The following is a 24,416-nucleotide window of genomic DNA, read 5'->3' on the forward strand; positions in this document are numbered from 1 at the left end:
TCCATCTTTAGGTCCTACAAGAACCTGGCCTTAACAAATTTGGAAAGTCACAGGGTTTTTGTTTTTGTTTTGCTTTTAATTACAACTGAGAAAAAAAATGTAGGAAAGAAAAGAAATGAGGGAGAAACAAAAAGTCTCTAAATGGTTATGGTGGGTAATATGGTAGGTACATTATTACATAATATATATTTTCTAAAATATAAAATAAAATAAAATTATTGTGCAAATGGTGTCAAATTTAAAGACATGCTTTAATAAATTATGCTGCTCTGTCCCTAGATTAATCTAAATACAAAATAAAACTGCCTGATATGTTTAACTTTTCGTCATGTTTCTAAGATAGAATCCTCACCCACAAGTCAATTGATGACTATAATCAGAATATTTAATTCAAGAGAAAAGTTATAATGCTAGATTCCCATGTTTCTTACAGGATTGATTAATATTGTGGGGGTGGGGAAAATACTGAGGTAAATCTAGGCTAAATCTAGTGCTAAAGAACAACATAAACATTTATTCAGTGAAAAGATTTACTTTAGAATTAACAGAAGGGATAACATTTTTTGAAACCAACTAAAATCAAAGCAGAACAAACCCTTCTTCTTGAAGAAATGAGAACTGCCTTTCAGCAATTATAAAAACAGTAACGCTCACCTTGAATCAGCCTTACAGGTCTTTGTACACAATTATATTATCAGCTTTATGAATTTTCAGTTGCTATCTCAGCCACAAACTCATAAATGCAGAGTTGGTCAGTAATAGGAAGATGGCTACTTTAACAGCTTTCACTGAAAGAGGCATTTGAGAAAGTACACATTCCACCAGCTTTTCCCATGTTAAAAATAACAGCTTTTTCAAATCCTGCTTAGCACACCTTAGACGAAGGCTTAATGACATCTCAGGTAAACAATAAAAATTCAAAATCAAGTTCAGTCAAAACTAGAAATAATTTAAATAAATTATATCTGCAATTTAAATAAACTATATTTCCATCAGTCTGCTGAAAGGTTTTTACACCAGGAAATTTTTAAAATTAAATATTGGAATTTGAAGTAAACTCTGGAAGTTTTTTTCTCATTTGAGTATATAATTTCACTGCCTCTTCTGTATCTTAAATATAACATCTAGCAACAGCAGAGAAAGCCAGTGAAAAAAGTCCTTGTGTGTGGTTACTGTAATTAAAAGATTCAATATCTATTACTGCCAGCCAGGTATCATAGCAACCCTGTATTGCTGAAAACGCTAGAAAAATCTTCAAAACCAGCAAGACTCTGCTTTAGGGAAATCTTCAACAACATTACTGGCTGTCAACATCTGTGGGTGTTGCCATGGGCACAGCCACAAAGAACCCTGCCATCTGTACAAAAAGGTACACACAGAGAGAAGATGGGAGGACACAGAAGATAAACTGATAAGAGAATCAAAAAGAAGAAATAATTTCACTGGCAATATACAATAGGCACACAATTTTGAGTCCATGTTTTATACTAATTCTTTTCTATTGTAGCTGGAGAATCCAAATTCAACTTAACTGTAATTGTGACTAAACATGAACCAGGGGGTGGAAATAATATCCTAAAACTCTGCACTTGTACCATTTATCACAAGTCTTAATTTGAAACTCAAAGTGAATTACATTTAAAATAATACTTAAACTTCCACTTATAAACCCTTGATAGTTGTTTATAAATCTACAGAAGAGAAAAGAACAGGTTACCATGAACAAGAACCCAATATTGATTTCTCGGCAGTGCAGTAAGGCATCTCCATTCTATTTGGCTGCTGTCAAAGCCACTCTTTAACAGCTGGAGTCAAATTGCACTATTTACAGAAAGAGCCCTTGTCAAGTGGACCATAAGTAGCCTAACAATACGCTATTCAAATGGCACTTTGCCACACAAATTGCTGACTTGATGAATAACCTATGTCAATGACTAAGGCTAATATAAAAGTTTCATTTTTATGAGAGGTTTTACATTCACACATTAAGTAAGCTTTCTTTGAAGAACTATTAGGCTATATATTTCAGGCCTTTGGACGCTGAAAATAATTAAAATCTGTTTAAATACATCAAGGGAACTTGACAACATTAATATGGATCTGGTGTTAACTACATTTGTCACACGAGTCAGAACAGTGCCCTTCTGTTTCTGGCACTCCCCACCGGCACGTGCAGCACAAAGCCGGACTCAGACCAGCCGTGCACCATGAAATAGGAGCATTCTCCTTTTGTGCCTCTGATTTACATGGCCAACGAATGTTTAGATACAAGCAAGGCTTTGAAGTCCTGTGAGGAAATTCAGGGTTGCTTCTGTGTGCGTGGCGGACAGCTGGAGTCATTTAATGGAGTGGGGTTCCTACTTTTCACAGTGACTCTGAGACCTCCTGAATTAGTTTTGGAACAAAGCTGTGATATGCTTTTCAGAGTTTTCCTCAACACTGAGGGAAGTTTGTATCAAAAATGCTTAAACTCATGCTACAAAATAAGAAAAGGGCTATCCTTTATAAAGCAGCTACAGAAAATTGCGTATTACAGAAATTTTTTTGACATACAGTAGTTAAAATTACCATATAAAATGCTTATGAGAAATGGTTACACTGTCAAAAACTTGTACCACCTCACATGTGTTCAAAAAGCAAATTGACTTCTATATTTCCCTGCTATTGTATATTTCTCTATTTTATCTCAGGACAGGTGATATCATTTAGGCACTAAGTTTTGAGTTGGGATTCACTAAATTAAAATACTTAAAACAAGAATCTTAATCCAATGTTAACAGAGAGAAATTCCTATATTTTCATGAAGGGCTGGCATGTCTAATAATAAAAATCTGTTTTCTTTTAAAATTATATAAAATTGATGCAAAATATTGTCTACGTTAGAAACAATAGGCATATGCTGTTTGTTACATTAAAAAGAATACTGAAAATTAACTACTAATCAAAAATGTGAAAATTATCATTCTATATTCAGGATTTGTCCCTATATAACACAATTGTTTTCAAATAAATATTATTTGTTCTTTTTGTAATAATTCAATTTTGATAATAAAATATAGTTTAATGAAAACAGTTAATCTGCAACATGCAATATTGCCACAGTGAATTATTATTTCATATTGATACATGTAAATTCGCAGGTGAAATTTTCAAATTGCACAATTAAGAAACTACTCTAGTCCATTTTGGTTATGTTTTTGTTTCATAAAATGTAAAAGAACTAATGTTGCATTCCAATAAAGTAATATGTAGTAGTAGGACCTGATTTTCTATTGGTGGCCTACCAGTACACCATCTGTGTTTTACAAGAGGTAGCAGGATAAAGCTCTAATAAGATTTTTCAGCAAATGGCACCAAACAGGCATCACTCTAAGGTCAACTAAAGGTTAAAAAAATACAAACATATTTCTAGAAACCTCAACTGGAACGTAAATAAATGTAAATGCATTATTTATAATCAATTTTATATATTTAGATAATGATGCATGTATAAGTGCTTTATTTAAAGAAAATTTCATTTAAAAAAATCTTGCTTGGATTAGGAAGCATAATGTGCACATTTGTTTTCCACAAAGGGCAGATTTTCAAACACATCAATTTCATGAATGCTGTCAGGAAACAGACTTGATACAAGGGCTTTTGGATTACATTCCTCATAGTGCAGAAGAAGTTGGGATAAGTTGCTTTATTAAAAATTTAGATATCTAGGGAGGGGGTAGGTATTGGCTATTTTGCTAGTTCCTCCAAGTACCTCATGATTTCCAAGTCTAGAGAGGACTGACTAGATCAGAAATTGCAAATAATGGCCAGCGAGTATCAAATGTGGTCCACTGCTTGTTTTTGTAAATAAAGTTTTATCAAAACACAACCACACTCATTTGTTTAAGAACGGTCTGTGGTGGCTACTGTGCTCCAACAGCAGAGCTGAATAGTTGCAACAGCAAAAATACGGCCTGCAAAGCCTAAAATATTTACCATCTGGTCCTTTACGAAAAAGTTTGCTTATCCCTGGTCTAGTTCAACATTTGTCCAACATAAATAAAATGCAAACTGCATGTGTAATTTTAAACTGCCTAGTAGCCATATTGAAAAACATAAAAAGAAACAGGTGCAATTGGTTTTAATAATATATTTTATTTAAGCCTATATATCCAAAACATCATTTTAATATGTGGTGTTAGCCAAATTTCAAGTGCTCCATAGCCATGTATGGTTAATGGCTGCCGTATTAAACCATGTAACTCTAAAAGAGCAACCAGGGGGAGCTGTTGGGGACCCATTCTACAGAAAATCAGGGTTTTTTTTAAAAGGCATTTCCAGGACATTACAATGGGTCTAAATTGTGGCAGTTAAAATAATCCTGTTTATTTTTTTACTCATTTTACAGACAAGAAGTGTGGATAAAGAATTTAAAACCAACCAACAGAATAATAGACTAAAAAGACCTTCCCTCGTTAAAACCTGATGAGGTAATGAAGAGTTCTGCCATGTAAAGATGATTTTAGTAAGGTTGTTTATTTTCTACTTTGAAGCTAAATTCCTCCCACTGCAATTTAAACAGTTTTTATCTTGTTTTATCCTCAGCAGAATCTGAGAAAAGCAGTTCGCCATCACTAATATGATATTGTATTCCTTTAAATCCTTTAAGACTCTGGTCCTCTCCTACCCCAAAGATTTTTCTTTGCCTAGCTGCACAAATTCAACTCCTTTGGCCTTTCTAATTGGACCCATTTTTTAAATGTTCTATTGTATTTGTTTTTCTCTTTAAAACCTTCTCCTAAATCTATATGCACTCTTCAAATGCAAGAAGGAAAAGTGGACACAGCATCCTAATAAATGCAAAATATTGCCAAACACAAAGAGCTCACCACACAGATATTACATGCTATTCTTCCTTTTAAACAGTTCATGCTACCATTTGAAAATATTTCACTTGTCTCTCATTGAAGTCCACACCAAAAAATTCTGAAACACAGAGTAACCCTACATAGTTCCAAATTTTACAGGCTTATTGTCCCTCATTTTTCCCAGCTCTGAAATAAGGGTGATTCAATTCCCCTTCTTTAAATCTGATTTTTTTTCTTATGAAAACTAATGAAGCATTTTACTATATTAACAAAAAGGAGAATGGAGAATTTATAAGCATTCTTGAAATTTTATGCTTATCAAATTCATAAACAAAAGATTAAGATAAAACAATCTTAAAGGCTTAAGTCTAAGACGATGAGAAGATATGCAGTACATAATTGGAGAAGATATAACTTAGGAGAAGCACAAATAAAAATAGCTCTACTCAACAGTAAGCTCAATAATAAGAGAAATAAAGTACATAGAACAAAGGAGGTGATAGTCCTGTCTAATTCAATTCTCCACCTCTGTAGAGAGTAAAAGTTGGAAATTGCAGTCATCTAAGGTAAAGGGCAGCAGCTAGGAAATGAAGTTGGAATCAGCCTAAGAGTAGGAAAACAAGACCCCGGCATTTTATTGCCTCCTGGAGTCAAGAAAGAAACAAAATTATATAAAGAAAATGAAATCTATATATACTATTATCACTACCTAAACGATAGCTCTGAGGTCCTGCAAGAAACAGCAGTCAGTTTACCTTCTGGGAATTAAACTAGTAAAATAGGCACTTGATGAATGAGATTTGCTCCTGCAAACCTTAGGCATATGACATGCACGAGTCAAGAGATATATCCAAGTTCTCATCCACTATTCTAGCATATAATTTCCACTATAAAATACAAATTCTATTGTGAAAGAAAAGCAACAAAGCCACATTAAGATGGGAATGCTTGGCAGTCAGCTGGCCTCACTCACTAGGCTTTGTTTACCCCAACCTTAAAATACATTAATAGAAGTGTGGTTCTGTCTCCCACTTTAGGAGACTAAGGCCCTATCACTTTCAACTTCAGTTGTGAATGTTAAAACATTTCATCATATTGATATAATTGTCCTTATAAAACATGATTTCCTGAGAATTCTCTGGTGGTCCAATGGTTAGGACTCCGAGCTTCCACTGCAGGGGGCACAGATTGGAATCTAAGGTCCCACATGCCACACGTCGTAGCCAAAAGAAAAAAAAAAACATGACTTCTTTCAAGTTAAGAACATGAAAAACAGACTTGGAAAATCTAAAAACAATTAGACTAAATGAGAAAAGGAAAAAAAGAGAAAAAAAAAGCTGCAGCCTAATCACTGGTTTTAACATCTGCCGGAGAAAGCATAAACAAAAGTAGCTGGCCTAAAGAGAGAAATCCAAAATTTAGAAAGTTTTCAATGTATATCAGCCTTGACCAAGGGAGATAGTACCCCATGGGCTGAAAGCATAGACTGCATTATCTTCTTAGAGCTCAGTGAATGAATACCCTGGGGCTCTGACTCCATGCCCATCAAGGAATCCTCTGCTAAAATTCCACCTCCCCATTCTCCCTCATGCTCTGTAGCTTTGCTCCTGTGAGACTGTGCTGAGCAATGAACTGCCATCATATTTATCATTATACGTTAAAAAATTGTCATTCTAGTTTAAATATTCATTTCTTGGGTGTTTGGTTAGTATGACTCAGTTCTCAAAAGGTTGACAAACTCTGGCCTCACTGATAAAATCGAAATCTAGTCTGTAAACCTAAAAAGCTGAGGCTCATATGCTGGTGCCCTCACCTCCACCCCTGAAGCTTTGAGGCAAAGCTTAGCAGCCAATTGGCCTTTCTTAAATAATGACACATCCTTTTGCCTCTAACTACATACATACACATGAGATAAAATAAAGTCTTATTTAATGTCCTTATTAATGTTACTTTAAGTCTTCATAATATCATTAAAATAACAGAAAATGTTAACAACATATAAATAAAAATCAGCTAAAATTTGACTTAGAAACCCCACTTCTGGAAATATATCCCACTAAATAACACTAAATATTAAAAAAAAAAAACTTTAGGTTCATAGTTGTGTTAGTCCTAAACTGAAGCATAAAAAATAATCCATATATTAAGCCATAGGAAAATAATTCATATCAGTATAGTATATACACAGTATAGAGCATGATGCAGTCATTAAAAAGAAACAGACATTATTATGAAAATATGTTTACATAAAAAAATACTGGGCTTCCCTGGTGGCGCAGTGGTTGAGAGTCCGCCTGCCAATGCAGGGGACACGGGTTCGTGCCCAGGTCCGGGAAGATCCCACATGCCGTGGAGCAGCTAGGCCCGTGAGCCATGGCCGCTGAGCCTGCGCGTCCGGAGCCTGTGCTCCACAACGGGAGAGGCCACAACAGTGAGAGGCCCACGTATCGCAAAAATATATATATACTACATTACATATACACATATAAATGCCACAGTTGCAACCTGAGGAGGGGATAACTTGGAGGTGTAGATGACAGAAGAATGGAAATATCCCTTAAAGAAATCAGATTAAATTGCTGTGTCATGTTTAGAATTGAAAAATAATCAAACTCATGCAAATTTCTGTGACATTGGTTAACGTGGCTTGAGAAAATGAATGTAAACTCCATCGTTGTGTGTTAACTGAGGCCTGGAATCCTAAAGAGCTAGTGATCCTAGAGATGCTGAGTATACCAAAAGAATTGCCCAAACAACGAGCCAGTTTTTCTGATGTTTTTTGGTTTATTTGTAATCAGCATTTTAAAAAGAGGTCAAATACCCAAGTGAAAAAAAAAATTGATCCCGACAACAGAATATAATTTTCCCCCCTTTTCATTGAAAACCATCTAGAATTCAAGGATTAATATAAAACTGGCTCAATCTTGATAAGCCAGGACCTGTCTTATCAAAAAAGAATGCTATAGTCATTCAAAAATAATAATAACTCAAAAAGTTATCCTGATTCACCCAAGATCGCTTGGTAGGTACGTCTGGTAGATGCGATCATCTCTGAGTTCTTATCTTTGTGCTGATATTTAATGGCCACATATTTATGAAAGCACATTACTTCTGACTCGGGGTTGATAATGTTCTTCGTGAGCAACAGCTTGATTTTCACTTACCTTACATGAAGACTCTACCTGCAGACCAGGGCAAGGTATTGGCCCAAACTGGTAGGAGCTGGGTGACCTCTGTTCTACACTTTTGTGCTTACGTGTCTCTGAGGCAACTGGAAGTACAGATTCAGGCTTTAGAAGCTGTGAATCATCACAACAATTAAGAATAATCCTTGCTCTTTCTCCCGTTTCATGTCTTTCCAAAGTGCCTGGAAAACAAGATTAGAAATAAAAATTTGTGCAAAATATTTACCCCCAAAGAATGAAAAGAAGAAACCACTTGTAACACAAAATCACAATTCTTTATCATGCCTTACTATCTCCTTGCAACCAAAAAACAGCCTAGAGCTTTCTCTAAATTATTCAAATCATCATTTTACAAAGGCTGAAATTATAGACTTGAAAAACTCATCTTCTTCTTTGTGCTTTTTCATCCACTGAAATCAACAGGGCATTCAATAGTCGTTAACAGTAAAATCTCATACTTATTATACAGTATGCAAGTGATCAATAACAAACAACTATGGAATATTTTAGTGCTGTCCCCTAGTGTTCCAACTCACAAACAACAGAGAATCCACAGTGCTTTGCTTGGGTTCCCAACCTTAAAATGTTTCTATTGGTAATACAGCATTTACGTGAATAGGGGAAATAAGAACAGAGATGCCCAAGTACCCTCAGCTTCAGGAATGCTGGCCACTCTAGGGTTTTGTTGCTGGTGGTGGTATTGCTGATATTGTTGCTGTTATATATTTTGGCTTTTATTTCTTATTTTATTCGGAGAGAAAAAAATTATTTTGCCCTCTTCTCTGCCATTCTTGCAGTTTCAGAATTTCAAAGTATTGACAAGTTCAATTTACAGTTAAAAGGAACAAGTATGAAATAGAGCAAAAGTGTCAGAAAACAATTCACAGAGAGTGTTTTTATAAAATACAATGTTATGACACTCAATGGAATCTTGATAAATATCAATTAAACATGACCACTGTCTCAATTCAGTTACGAGTTCATTTGTATTATTCATACTGTATTAAATATATACTATCCTACTAAATAAAGCAGCTAAGGAAAATTAACTTGACATAAAATCTAAACACAGAATTTTATTTCTTATTATTCCTTTCCTGCCAATGAAAAAAGAAGCAGTTGTACTATTTGCTAAGAAGGAAAAAGATCATTCTTACTGACAGTATTAAGAAAAAAAATGATTTAAAGTAATTACAATAAGAAAATAGGAAGAATGCTTCTATACCCCTATGTCTTTAGATAGATTTGAAGATAATGACTATTCAGTCCTTACTCATTTCTCCTTCTCTCTTCCATATCTTTCCTTTTCAGCAATAAGCTACCTTTAGTTGGTGCTTTGGATTCTGAATCACTAATAGCTACTATGCTAAAATATTGGGGAGAAATTTAGTCTCTGGTTTCTTAACAGTGATATCTTTTCATGATAACATTTCTACATTCATAAATTAACATCTTTAACATATAAATCTTAAAAATGCTACTTCTCTAAGCTTTCCTTTTCCATCAAGATTGATGTATCTTCAACAAGTAAACTGGGCAACAACATCAAGAAAATCCTCTCTCTTAAGGACGACAATAGAAGAGCTTCTCAAACCAAAGATAACAGTAATTACTACAGTTATTACTTCTTCGTGAAAATAATTGTATTCCGGAACTTGTGTCTGAAACATCTAAAATTCACTGTCTTTGTGAGGAGTCTCTATAAATACGGTGTCACAATGGGTATTTTCTTCTCATAGATTTTCTGTGGCTACTCAAACTATAATGCAGAGTAAACAAGAATGACTCGAGCCTGGTCCCCCTGGAGCTACTTAAAATCTAATGGTAATGCAGAGGCAAGAGACATCTGAAAACTAATTTGTTATAATATTTAAAGTAACACATAAGTTATTTCCACTCCAAACTAAAAACCTCCCATTCTCACAAATATTGAGCACTTGTTTTTGTAAGCAATTGTTCCCATCCTGACTAATTATTAAATACTTAAAATAATTAGATCATTTTGTTTCAAAGAACTAGTTGAAGCACAAATGTGATAAAGGGGAGTGGTTACAGTGAGTAAGTTTCTTTAAAAGTTACCATAGACAAATAAGTAAATTGCATTTTTTTCTCCAAATGGCTGCAAAAAATTTTATTTGCTTAATTATAGTGACATTCTTCAAGGCATATCTACTGTCTTTTTTCCTTTTTTATTAAAGTATAGTTGATGTACAATATTATGTAAGTTACAGGTGTACAATATAGTGATTCACAGTTTTTAAAGATTATACTCAATTTATAGTTATTATGAAATATTGGCTATAATCCCTGGTTTGCACAATATATACCTGTAGCTTATTTTATACCTAATAGTTTGTACCTCTTAATTCCCTACTCCTATATTGCCTCCTCCTCCTTACCTTTCCCCACTTGTAACCACTAGTTTGTTCTCTGTATCTGTGAGTTTGCTTCTTTTTTGTTATATTCACTAGTTTGTTGCATTTTTTAGATTCTACATATAAGTGATATCATACAGTATTTGTCTTTGTCTGACTTATTTCACTTAGCATAATACCCTCCAAGTCCATCTATGTTGTGGCAAATGGCAAAATTTCATTCTTTTTTATGGCTGAGTAGTACTTCATTGTATGTATATACCATACCTTCTTTATCCATTCATCTGTCAATGGACACTTAGGTTGCTTCCATATATTGGCAGTTGTAAATAATGCTGCTATGGACACAGGGGAGCATGTGTCTCTTCGAATTATTGTTTTTGTTTTTCTCAGATATATACCCAGGAGTGGAATTGTTGGATCATATGGTTGTTCTATTTTTAGTTTTTTGAGGAACCTCTATACTATTTTCCACAGTGGCGGCACCAAGTTACATTCCCACCAACAGTGCAGGAGGGTTCCCTTTCCTCCACATCCTTGCCAACATTTCTTATTTGCGTTCTTTTTGATGATAGGCATTCTGACAGGTGTGAGGTGATATCTCATTGTGGTTTGGATTTGCATTTCTCTGATGATTAGCAATGTTGAGCAGCCTTTAATGTGCATAGCCATCTGCATGTCCTTTTTGGAAAAATGTCTATTCAGTTCTTCTGCCCATTTTCTAATACAGTTGTGTTTTTTTTGATGTTGAGTTGTATGAGCTATTTATATATGTTGGATGTTAACCCCTTTTCAGTCATATTATTTGCAAATATTTTCTCCCATTCAGTAGGTTTTCTTTTTGTTGTGTTGATGGTTTCCTTTGCTGTAAAAGCTTTTAAGTTTAATTAGGTTGTATTTGTTTATTCTTGCTTTTATTTCCATTGTGTTAGGAGACAGATCCAAAAAAATATTGCTATGATTTATGTCAAAGAGTCCTAGCCACAACCATCAGAGAAGAAAAAGAAATAAAAGGAATCCTAATTAGAAAGGAAGAAGTAAAACTGTCACTATTACAGATGACATGGTACTATACATAGAAAATCCTAAAGATGCCACCAGAAAACTACTAAAGCTCATCAATGAATTCGGTAAACTTGTAGGATACAAAATTAATATACAGAAATCTTGCATTTCTATACACTAACAATGAACTATCAGAAAGAGAAATTAAGGAAACAATCCCATTTATCATCATGTCAAAAGAATAAGATACCTAGGAATAAACCTACCTAAGGAGGTAAAAGACCTGTATTCAGAAAACTATGACACTGATGAAAGAAATTGAAGATGATACAAACATATGGAAAGATATACCTTATTTTTGGATTGGAGGAATATTGTTAAAATGACCATACTCCCCAAGGCAATCTACAGATTGAATGCAATACCTATCAAAATACCAATGGCATTTTCACAGAACTAGAACAAATAATTTTAAAATTTGTATGGAAACACAAAAGATCCAAAATAGCCAAAACCGTCTTGAGAAACAAGAATAGATCTGGAGCAATCATGCCCCCTGACTTCAGACTATACTAAAAAGCTAAAGTCATCAAAACTGGCGTAAAAATAGACATATAGATCAATGGAACCCAATAGAGAACCCAGAAATATACCCATGCATTTATAGTCAATTAATCTATGACAAAGGAGGCAAGAATATACAATGGAGAAAAGACAGTCTCTTCAATAAGCAGTGCTGGGAAAACTGGACAGCTACATGTAAAAGAATGAAATTGGAACATTCTCTAACACCATATACAAAAATATACTCAGAATGGATTAAAGACCTAAATGTAAGACCAGAAACCATAAATTGAATTTTGAAAATAATAAGTTGATTTTCTAATAAGTTCAGCACAACAGCTTTTGTCAAAACCCTGACAGTGGAAAGATAGGGATTCCCATGTATGCCAGTTATCAATTTATTGTATCTTAGCTCCAAATTCACCCTTTACTGCCTGCTCTGAAAATGGATATGGGCTTTTAAAATATTTTTCCTTTAACAGCTGGTGCAGTGTTAACCTTTGTGGATAAAAGGTGCTGGAATGACCTAGTAGAAGAAAGGGTTTTTCTTCTCAGATCTGGTGTCTTCCCCATTACCAGGCTCCTGCAGTGCAAGTAAGCTAGCAGCACCCAGCAGACAGCAGCTTCCCTTGGCACACTCTCTGGATGGTTTTATAATAGAGTGCCTCCAGTAAGGCATCTCCCTGTGAACTGCTTTCCCTAGTCCCCTAGAGGGCATATTTCTGGCAAGTTATACCACACCACAGCAGCTCCACTACCATCCAGTGACCACAGCTATAACCTCTCCAGCAAGGTCAGGATCTTAGCCCTGGGGTTGGGGAGGGCTCTTCCTTGGGCAGCTATCCCAGCTCTAGGGTAATGGCTGCTCCTTAAATCTGCTATTCCTATACTCTTTAGTTTTCTTTAGTTCTTATTACCTGTCCCTCCACTGAAATTCTTTATGGTGGTTACTAATTTTTAATGTTAAATGATCTCTGTTCAAATTACTATGTCATTTCTCTCTCCTGATTATATCCTGATTAATATTAATATATCACAGTAAATCACTTCTGATGCAGAATGTTCCTTTAAATATATTCCTGAAATTATGGAATTTACATAACTTCAGAGATATACTTAAATTGTTAGAGAGGGTCAATAGCAAGAACAGTAGTCCTAATGTAAATAGTAACCTAGGCGGCAGGGCAGACGCCAAGGAGGTCCAACACAGGATGCCTTTTTCAACTCTAATAAGCTGCCTTTGGCAAGAGACAGAATAGTGACTACTGCCTGATATTAAAGAAATATCAGAGACTGAAGGCTTACAAAACTGCTTAATTCAACTTCTAATTTCAGGGGATCTTTTCCTTTCCAAAGTGAACTCAATGATAATTAGGTTTTTTTTTTTTCTTTTGCACTGTACTACATCAAGAATATGATTGAACTCACACCTACTCTTCATTTGGACCAATCTGAACATGATAAGGAAATATGCAGAGACATATGTGAGTTACATATTATTGAAAGTGACAATACCATTTCCTCCCTCAAAGTAGATGTGCAAAAAATACCATAAAATCTACCCCAAGTAAAATATTCATTGTATAAAATATCATAAAAAATCATAAATATCTTGTATTTTTTATATGAGGTTTTATACAATTTGTTTTAATCCTAACTATACAACAGTACATTAGAGAATGAACAACCATAAGAGAGCTTAGAACAATTAACATGCTATGGGAAAATGAAGGAAAGATGGCACTGGCAAGTATTCCAAGCAGTTTTCATGGATCCAAAATTACATATTCCTCAAAAAGCCAGTGCACAGAAACATAAGAAGCAGCCAAGATCCCCTTTGCAGAACCTAGGTCCATACTGACACTACTGTGCCATATGATAGTCCTCCTCTGACATCAGTGGGTTCTCACTCAGCTCCTCGTGAGCAGTTTAGTTCTGTGGCTCTGGGATTTGCCTGACACCAGGCCTGAACTCACTGAGCATAAGATCAGTGTGGTCCCCCTGCCTCCTACCTGAGACTCGAAACTCCTCCTTGCCTCTCAGGGTAGGTTATAGTCAAAATCAGAGTAGGATTATACATTTGCCTTACTTTTTAATCCTCCTCAGTAAACCAGGCTGGAGTCTGGCCTAAATTAAAGGCTAGATAAATACTTCTTAATGGATTATATGACATCAGCAACCTGGCTAATGATTTTTCACGGTGGCTACACTTGGGATTAAATCCAAACTCCTTGACCCACAAGTCATATTCTTACCCCTGCTTCCTCCCATGTCATCCTCCCCTTGCTCACAAATTAGATTTTTTTTTTTGAAAAAAGATCTTTGAAAATAAATTCTCTCCTGCTGGCTCCATCTTTCTCCTTAAGAATTAGCTTAAAACCTCACCTCCTCAGAGAGGCTTTTCTAAAGTAAATTCTCCTCTGATGCATTGTTTTCTATCTCAGCTTCTTTACAGAACTTAACACATTTGTAATTGGTATATTTTATCTGCTTACTTAAATGCAGAGCTGTCTATCTACTAGATGCTAAATTCTTTTTGGCAAGTATGTATTCTATGAGCTTGGTACAAAGCAGAGCTCAATATGTGCTCACTGAATGAATAAACCAAATTTTACCCTTTTCTTGTAGCAGTGGAAGGAGGTGGCTGTGAAGGCATCAGAGCATGCCAAGGTCTCAGAAGAATACACCAAATTATACCCATTATAAACTTCAACCCTAGAGCCCAGGAGGAGCCAACACTGGGAAAAGCAGCATTCACATGCCTGACACCTGTCCCAGGTCTCAGAAGTGTGGCCAGGTCCTTCCTGATGTCCCAAGAATCTGGAACTGGAAACACAAGTAAGTCTCTGAATGACATATTTTAATTTGACCTGTGGAGTAGCCGCTTGCTAGCTACCTAAATGGTCCTAATAAAGAGGGCACAGAGGAGATGTTTCTGTTTCCATCCAAACAGACATGAAAAGTTAACAAGTACAGTTCCAGATAGCAATCAGAGCAGAGAGACAAAGGCTTAAGTATTATCAGCAGAGGAGTGAGGATTAAATCCCAATGAAAGAATGTCATTTTCAAGAGAGTTTGGAGGGAGATTTGTCAAGAGACCAGCATAAAACCTTTAGCAGTTTCTGCACATAGAAAGGAAAGGAGAGAAGGAAAATTCAGAAACTGTTGTAAATCAGTATGTTGCTAAAATACAGTCATATTTTAAGTGCATTGGAATTGTCAATATTTATAAGGCATCTATAGCTTTTTTGTTTTGTTTTTAAATAGGGCAAATAATCACTTTGTAATGTGCCTGTAATGAAATCTGATTTTGAAGTATCAAGATATTTTAAAGCAAGACATGTACTAGAAAGGATGCTGCCTTCAATTGTGATAGAAAAACAAGGCAGAGAGTAAAGAGAATGCATTTAGATGATAAAATATCCCTGACATGTCATAGACTTGAATATCTACATAAAGAAAAGGAAGGAGTAGTAATATTCTACACTTGATATCCTTCCACGTGATCAGAAGTTGCTCCCTTGATTTTATTTCTCTTATAATCTTCCCATATTTTAAATACTTGCTATCTTCTATCTAAACATTTTTTCAACTCCCACTAATATGTGCTTTCCAAAATCAACAAAATTATCATAGCCTGCTACCAATTAATCAATAGCTTTAAATTACATATTTAAAAGCCCCAGCCAGATAAACTTTGCTCTACAACTTAACATCTAGATCAACTAAGTCTGTAGGAAAAGCAATAGCTATAATCTCATAATGGACAGAAATGGTTAAAAAAGAAAACATAATCACTTGATGAATACATCAGCAAATAATGAGTAAATTAAGATTCAAAAACAATACACAGATGGGTTAACTTTTTATCACAATTGTACAGAAACATTTTATTTACTTAAAAATTATATGTAAATAAATTTGAGACAGTAATTGATTTATTATAACTTATGGTGTTTTTCTTCAGAAGAACACTGTAGAAATAGCATTACTACAGAAACATAAAATCCTCCCAGCACAGTAAAATCACATATATTATAAACCAACAAATTTTAAACAATTTGTTTAACCAAAAATATTTTTTTCAAGTAAATATTGTGCTTATTATGGGATTGTGAAAAAATCAGAATTTGGTAAATAATTCCTATTATGTGATTAGTAATTAATATAAATTGTACTTATATGACTAAAGCTTAACATTAAGAACATGTGAGTGGACACATCATATAGTCTTTTTTCTACATCAGGTAGGCATTTTCTAACTGAATCTACCACAATATTGGGCAGTAATTAAGAGGACAGTTATATTTGAAAGTGACTCTCTAAAAGAGAATAGGACAAAATAATGGCCTCGCTACCAAATCTTGTAGTCAAATTAATAAAATCACCTTTCAACAAAACAGCTGACTGACAGCTGTAATCAAATTCCACATATCAAGGAATCTGACCACTGGGTCTGTTGTAAGATTTACCATTTATCTTCAGTTACACATGAAGTTCATTGCCTTGCTCACAGAAGTGTATGGAGATCGACCTGGTGCCCCCTTCCTAACAAAACCATTTCACAGTTACTGCATCTTACTCCAGAAAATGTATAACTGATGGGGGTTCTGACCAGGGACAGGGGACCCTGGAGGTATCACACTTAGCTAACTAGAAAATAAGGGAAAGGTGGGGATAGGTGATGGATCTGAAAACATTAAACGAGGCATAAAGACATGTACCTTCACTCCTGAATGTATTTGAATATAATAAATTCAGCTGTAAAATAGATTGCCAAGGAGGCAGCTCATTTTGCTCTATATAAAAGTCCTAATATGATAAACTCACGATTGGCTTCACGTCAACCTTCTGTACCTTAAGGGTATGTAGAATACATTTTCACAAAGTCTCTGACCACCACGACCTTAACCCCAGCTCTGCCACTGCCTCTGGCGCATTCAAAGAAACACTGGGATTTATCAGCTGGGCCACCTCAACACTCACATCTAATTCTGATCTCTGACCTCCAGAAAAACTGAATAAAGGAGTGGGGATGGGGTGGGGTGAAAGAAAAAAAAGGACCAAAATACATCGAGGTTTAAAGTTGTTGACGTATAAGGATTACAAATAATGCATTAATTTTAAACAAATTTGAAAGTAGAGTTTTTTGGATAAGGTATTTACTTATTAAATATTCCTTCTTTTTAAACATGTGCTAACACCATAGAAGCTACTATGAATAAATTTCAATTTTTAACCTCATTCTAAGACTTCATATAATTTTAAAACAAATTTAAGAAGTGAATGTTTATGGAAAAGTATTTCTGTATTATGATACAAAAAATATATTTAATGAAGTTTATAATTACCTATTATATACAAAACATTAAAATTGTACTGCCTCTAAGTATTGTAAAAGGCCATTCACTCTGTATTTTTGATTCTTTTACACCAGACATACTTATTTTTTACTTTTAAAATATTTCAAAAATAGACTTTTTCCTCTCATTTTCTAGGTTGAAGGTTAAGTTACTTAGGGGATACAATATCCCTAGAGATTTGACTCTATCATTTATTCACTTCTGTTGTCAGTTAATTTAATTAGGTAAATATCTTGCTGAGTTGACCTGGAATTTTTCCTGGAAAAAGGAAGCGTATTGGACAAGGAAAAATCAGGGAACAGTCTCCTGAATAAAGATGCTGGCTGGGTGAGGGGTGAAGTCATATGGAAAGTCACTTTTTGCTGGAGCGATATGGTGGTCATGGGAGGACGAAAACCTTTTGATTGCAATCAATTTCCCCTTGGTACATGGAAGTGGTTTTCTTCAGGCAAAGAATGGGTGACCAAAGCTCCAGCAGGCATGTCAGCACCAATTCTCAGTGTACCTTCACTATAATCCTGGCACCCCAGTGCCACTTGTACAATTTCATTCCATGTTTCTGTACCCAGTTGCCCAAAAAGCTTCTCCTATTTCTTCATTCTTCCATTCCATGGGTTCATTTACCCATGGGGACCTCGAGACACTAACCTACCTGAACACCAATATGATAGGTAGAATTCTACGAATAACCCCCAATAACCCTCATCTTTATGTGATTCCTTCCCCTGTGACTATGATGATAGCACTTCAGTGATTATGTTGTTACATGGCAAAAAGTAACACTGCAGATATAATTAAGATTTCTAATTTGCTGACCTTAAAATAGGGAGATTATTCAGGTGGGCCAGGCCAAATTAGTAAGAGTTTTCTCCAGCTGGTGGAAGAGGGGGACCAGAGAGATTTAAAGCATAAGAAGGATGCAAAGTGCCATTGCTGGCTTTGAAGATAGAGGAAGCCACAAAGAAGAATCAGGGAGTGGCCTGGAGGAGCTGAGAGTGACAGCACCAACAGCCAGCAAGGACCTCAGACCTATAACCATAAAGAACTAAATTCTGCCAAGGACTGAATGAGCTTGGAATTGAATTCTTTCTCAAAGCCTCCAGTTCAGAGCCCAGTTAGCTGAACCTTGAATTCGACCTTGTGAAACCCTAAGCAGAGAACCTAGCTGAGCTCACCTGGACTGACTTACAGAACTGTGAGTTAATAAATGGGTATTGTTTTAAGTTGCTAAATTTGTGGGGATCTGTTACGCAGCAATAGGAAACTAATGCAGGTAGGACTTGTGGCAGTACTTTTACTTTGGACCACAGATTTAGACCTCAAGTTTTGTTGTTGTTGTTTTTACTATTTTACATGTGAAAGTCCTGCTTCTTAAGCAAAATAAATAACTAAATACATACATGCATAGTCATAAAAACAAATAAACGTGAAGGCTGGCTAGACATTCCATACTTTTTAATAATCCCCTTCTCCTATGTTCATACTCTGAGTATTAGAAACCATGAGGAGATTCACTAAATAGCTGGGATTGAGCAATAATATACCACATCAAAAAATGCCTTTTTAAAACTCTGAATTAGGCTTACCTCGTGGCGCAGTGGTTGAGAGTCCGCCTGCCGATGCAGGGGTCGCGGGTTCGTGTCCTGGTCTGGGAAGATCCCACATGCCGCGGAGCGGCTGGGCCCGTGAGCCATGGCCGCTGAGCCTGCGCGTCCGGAGCCTGTGCTCCGCAACGGGAGAGGCTGCAGCAGTGAGAGGCCCGCGTACCGCAAAAAAAAAAAATAAAATAAAACACCAAAAAAACAACTCTGAATTATTTCAGAACGAATTATATGTAAGATATGTTTTTTCTCCTCCTTTTTAACATCATCATCATCAAAACTGCCATGAGCTACCATTAATTAAGTACACTTTAATCTTTGCTTAGCACTTAATACACATCTTTTTTAATTCTTAATGCAGGAAGGTACAAAAAAACCCAGAGCTTCAGAAAGGATAAGTTTCAGGGGATTTGTGTGTGCTGTGGTTGAGGAAGTGGTTAGGGAAGGTAATGTGACTAAAAGCTAGGAAAAGGCAAGAAGAATGCTGTGCGGTGGGGTACATTTCTACCACAGACCTTGAGGATTGGCATCTTCAGGGCTAAGTTTAAAGTAAATCATGTTTGGTTGGCAATAAGGAGAAGAGAACTAAAGAAAGTGTTTGACTGGCAAGGTAGTCAGGAAAATTTTCAACAGGTCACGTAAAAGATGATAAAGATTCCAATCCATCTGGCCCTAAAGTATATTTTTAAATGTTTTTGGTACTTCTGAAGTATACTATATAATTCCATGTTTTACTGGAGGCTTACAAAATAAATGTAGAACATAGCTTATCTTTCAAGTGATCCAAGTTCATTACTAGACACTGTTGACAATATTGAGGTTAAGAAGCAGTAATGCCCTTTGGAATTACTGGTCAGGACTTCCATGGAATGGCTATTTAGTTTACTTATATAGCCAGTGGTCTTTGGTGTGTTCTTAACTCTATAGAACCATTTCCTTTTTCTTATTCTTTAACCAGAGCATTTTATCCTACTCTTCTCACCACCATCACTGTTTCTATAGTTTATAATCCACTGCCACTTCCTCTAAGCGATTTGTATGTAGTTACATATGGCATCAACCATTGTCCTACACAGTTCTGAATTAGAAAACATTAATGAAGCATTATTCAGCCTTAAAAAGAGAGGATATTCTGACACATGCTACAACATGGATGAACCTTGGTGACATTGTGCTAAGTGAGATAAGCCAGTTACAAAAGACAAATACTGTACTGATTCCATTTATATGAGGTACCTAGAGTAGTCAGATTCAAATTCATAGAGACAGAAAGTAGACTGGTGTTTGCAAAGGGCTGAGGGGAGGGAGGAATGAAGACTTTTTAAAAATAGGTACAGAGTTTCATTTTGGGAAGATGAAAATGTTCCCAAGATGGTGAGGATGGTTGCACGACAATGTAAATGTGTTTAATTCCCCAGAACTATGCACTGAAAAATAGTTACAATCGTAAAATTTCTGTTATGTGTATCTTACCATACAAAAAAAGCATCTGTGTTGGTAAAATAGCCCAAGGAAAATACAAACAAAAGGAGAAGGACACTGAGAACAGACTCAGGAAACAATAGAGAAAAAGCATACAGAAGTAGGACAACCTGGGAAAGAGGGGCTATTGGCCATCAGGAGAAGGCAGTATCATGTGAGGCTGAGGGTGGAGAGAGAAGAGAAGGATACTGATGACGGAGTGACAGCAGACAAGTCAAGTACTTGCCATCCAGAGAATGACAACTGGACTTGGCAACGAGGTGACCTCAAGAACAGTTCCATTAGAATAGTGGAGGCAGAAGCCAGATTAAAATGTGTTAAATAAATGGGAGGCAAGAAAACAAAGACACAGAGTATACATGGCATTTTGTAGAAAGCTATCGATTACTTTGGGGAGAATAACAGAGAAAGATAACAGAAGCCCATAATTCCTTATTCAAAACATTTGAGGTACTTCCCTGGTGGCACAGTGGTTAAGAATCTTCCTGCCAATGCAGGGGACATGGGTTCGAGCCCTGGTCTGGGAAGATCCCACATGTCGCAGAGCAATGAAGCTGGTGTGCCACAACTACTGAGCCTGCTTTCTAGAGCCCGTGAGGCACAACTACTGAGCCCGCATGCCACAACTAATGAAGCCCACACACCTATAGCCCGTGCTTCTCAACAAGAGAAGCCACTGCAATGAGAAGCCCACAAACCTCAACGAAGAGTAGCCCCTGCTCGCCGCAACTAGAGAAAGCCCGCGCACAGCAACGAAGACTCAACGCAGCCAAATAAATAAATAAATTTATTTAAAAACAAACAAACAAACATTTGGGACCACAGTGTTTTAGAATTCAGGATTTTTCAGATTTTGCAGAAAAAAGATAATGCACAAATGCATATTGTAAAACATTTATAGCAGAGCCTGGAAGAGCAGACAGTAATCAAACGTGTCATATATGTGCAGTAAAAAGAGAATACTCACACTTCGTTCAATAAATAACCTCATGTGAATTAAGGTTTGGTTTTGTTGCCTTACCACAAACTAATTAAAAAAAAAAACTTTTGTTTTCACAGCTTTTAAATTTTAAATTGCGGCTAGAAGAATGTGGACCTTTATTCACAATAACTGATAGCCAGGAGGCCAGAACTAACGAAAAAGATATTTTCTGAAATAAGTTGGTAGGGTGCTCAGTTTTCTATAGTATAGGATATTGGATCATGCATTTGACCTCTCCTTATGTCTATTCAGATAAGCTAAGTCATCTAATTCTAAACTTCCAGTTTTGCTGATTGTTTTATTTATATATTATTGGATTATAATGTATTAAAGATTCTTTTAAATCTAGTATTTAAAGAAAGCAAAACTTGCTTTATAAAAATCATTGATGAGGGATAGTTTCATTAACAGGCCAAACTTGGGAAGGCAATCATGGGTGTGAAAAATGAAGATAAGAACATGTTTTAAAAATAATAGACATAAAATAAGAGACATGTAAAATGTGATAATCCTAACTAGACTTAAAATTGATGCTTCTGGAAGTAAGAAAAATGTGATGACCAAAGAAGGTTAACCTCCAGTGCAAATCATGGGTTAAAAGTAAACTGTCTTATCAAATCTTCTTATTCCAGTTCTTTTCCTGGTTCTCAATTTTGACCTGTCAGCATAAAGTACAATTCATTTAACTAAAGTTACAAAAATGACTTGCTATCCCCTCAAACAATGACCAAACTATAAGATGACATCCTGTGTCCCTCAGTGGAGCTTCTGTTACTCTGACTCTTCCAAGTGGCTGAAACAAGTCCGTTGTCTTCTTTGGCCTAGAGTGGATGGAATCCACCTGCATTTAAATGTGAAAGGGAAAAATAGTGGGCCAATCCTGGCCCAGGACTTTTTACAAGGCTGAGATTAGCAACCAACTTTTTGTATGGCACAAGATAAAATCTGACAACATTCCTGTAGTCAAATATCCTGCTCACCACCCAAGCCAAGGACTTGACCTTTGGATTTGTTTTCACCTGATTCAACCCTGGAAACACAAAGACCTTTCCCATCAAATCCTAACAAGTAAGTTAATGGTGGAAGTTGGATATTATTGATACTCTCAGATGAATCAAGTGCGTTCAATATCCTTTATCTCTCAGCCAAATCAGAGAACCCACTTTCCCAGAGAATAACAATCATTACAGTCCACTGAGTCTTGCTTTTCCAATCGTTTCTGTGGCAGCTGGCTACTGTGAAGTTGTTAGGGAATTGAAAGGAGGCAGCGTGGGGAGGGGCAGATGGCTCCTTTGGGTTTATTTCACCAAACATGGCAGCTGTGAAACCCACTAATGTTCCAAGTGTTCATATAAAACGCTCGCAAAAGGGGCCAAGTTAAGGAAGAGCCACAGAGCAGCCTTCCTGATGTATTCCTCTTTTTGTTGCTATAGAATAAGCTCCTGAGAACATTAAATGCAGATTTGTAACTAACATATCCAGCCAGCACTTGATCCAAAATTTTATCAGACTGCAGGAATAAGCTAAAACTGACTATTGCAAGTATTTTCTTTACTAAAATAAAACCCAGGAAGATAGCAACTGACAAAGAATAAAAGCAGTGAAGCATGGCACTTAATTGGTGAAAGTAATGTTAAGAGCAAAAAGCATTTATTTTTATGATAGAATGAGACCATATTGATGTTCATATTTTTTTCTGACCATACAAAATACTCCAAAGACAACCTACAAATACCACAATGATATGACTAATACATATTAAGATGCCAGGAGATTAAAAAATGATGGAGTTGAATAATACATTAATTAAAATGTATACACACACACACATATTCCTGTATGTGTGTTATCAGATAAAAATTAATCATATACTGTAGAATTTTAAAAGTCATCTGGGGTATCTAAAAACAATATGGAGCCATATTCACATAAAGTATAATTTTTCAATAAAATGTAGAAAATTGTTCAAATGTTTATAACAAATGAAGATTGAGAAAGAAGCAAATCCAAATTTGAGAAAAGAAAATTATTTGGGCTTCTTTTGTTAATAGCTTTTAAATGTGATATCTGGATTTTTAAAGAGCACAGCAGAAACTACCCCATGAAGATTATTTTTTTCTTGAATTTGTCTACATCCTTGGAATTTCTTTACTTTGAAAGCTTGTAAAATTATAAAATCAAATGAAGATTTATATAATTTCACCAAAGTAGAGGTTCATGTTCACTACATGGAATTACAGAAGATTCCTGTTGGGGGGTGGGCAATACATTCACACATGTGTGTGTGTGTGTGTGTGTGTGTGTGTGTGTGTATTCACATGCATGTAAAAGGAGTCTACCGAGGCTTAATATGGAAGTAAAAGAAAATATACATTGAGACTCATATGCCTCTCTTCAGTGATGCACTGTTAATTGTTGGACTTAATTTGGTTGAAAAATAAGGTTAAATTCTTTATTATTATTGTATTTTTGCTCTGATATTTTTTTAAAAGGCAGATATCGATTTACACTCCCCAACTGTACTGCTACCATTAAGTAATTCTGATGCATCCCACATTACAAATCATTTAGACTAACAGGCAATTCTTAACCATTTTTGTGCCATGAACCCCTTCAGCAGTGGGAATGCCAATGAACCGTTTCTCACAATTAATATTTTAAAATGTTGGAAATAAAATACACAGGATAATAAAGGATATCAATTATATTGAAATATAATCATCAAAATAATTTTTTAAAAATTTATATGCTTCTTTATTAATGTATTAAATAGCAAGAACTAGTGGTGGGTAAAAGTTTACAACACTGATAAACATAAATGATACTTTGAGATACTGGCAACAATTGTAATGTGATATGAAAATTATCTGTGATGTCTATTGTTGAGAAAGTCACAGGTATTGCTAATACTGCTGTGAAATGTTCCCTACATTCAAAATGGAAAGAAATACTTGATTTCATTTAGGGTTTAAAAAACCCTCTAAAGTCCCCCATTATACCTCCCAGGTTGTT

At 35.6% G+C, this 24,416-nt stretch overlaps 1 protein-coding gene across 2 annotated transcripts in view; it reads right to left on the reverse strand.

Moving 5' to 3' along the window:
* WDR72 (WD repeat domain 72) overlaps positions 1-24,416 on the reverse strand; it is a gene marked incomplete at both ends in the record, with an annotated part of 194,334 nt that overhangs the window by 127,203 nt on the left and 42,715 nt on the right. For both annotated transcript variants that reach the window (XM_081227042.1, XM_081227043.1), the window contains one exon: positions 8,012-8,214. In XM_081227042.1, coding sequence (XP_081083168.1) covers positions 8,012-8,214 — 203 coding nt within the window. The remainder of the gene's footprint in view (positions 1-8,011; positions 8,215-24,416) is intronic.

Source organism: Mesoplodon bidens (assembly GCF_964165515.1).
Source record: "Mesoplodon bidens genome assembly, chromosome: 3".
NCBI classification, from domain to species: domain Eukaryota; kingdom Metazoa; phylum Chordata; class Mammalia; order Artiodactyla; family Ziphiidae; genus Mesoplodon; species Mesoplodon bidens.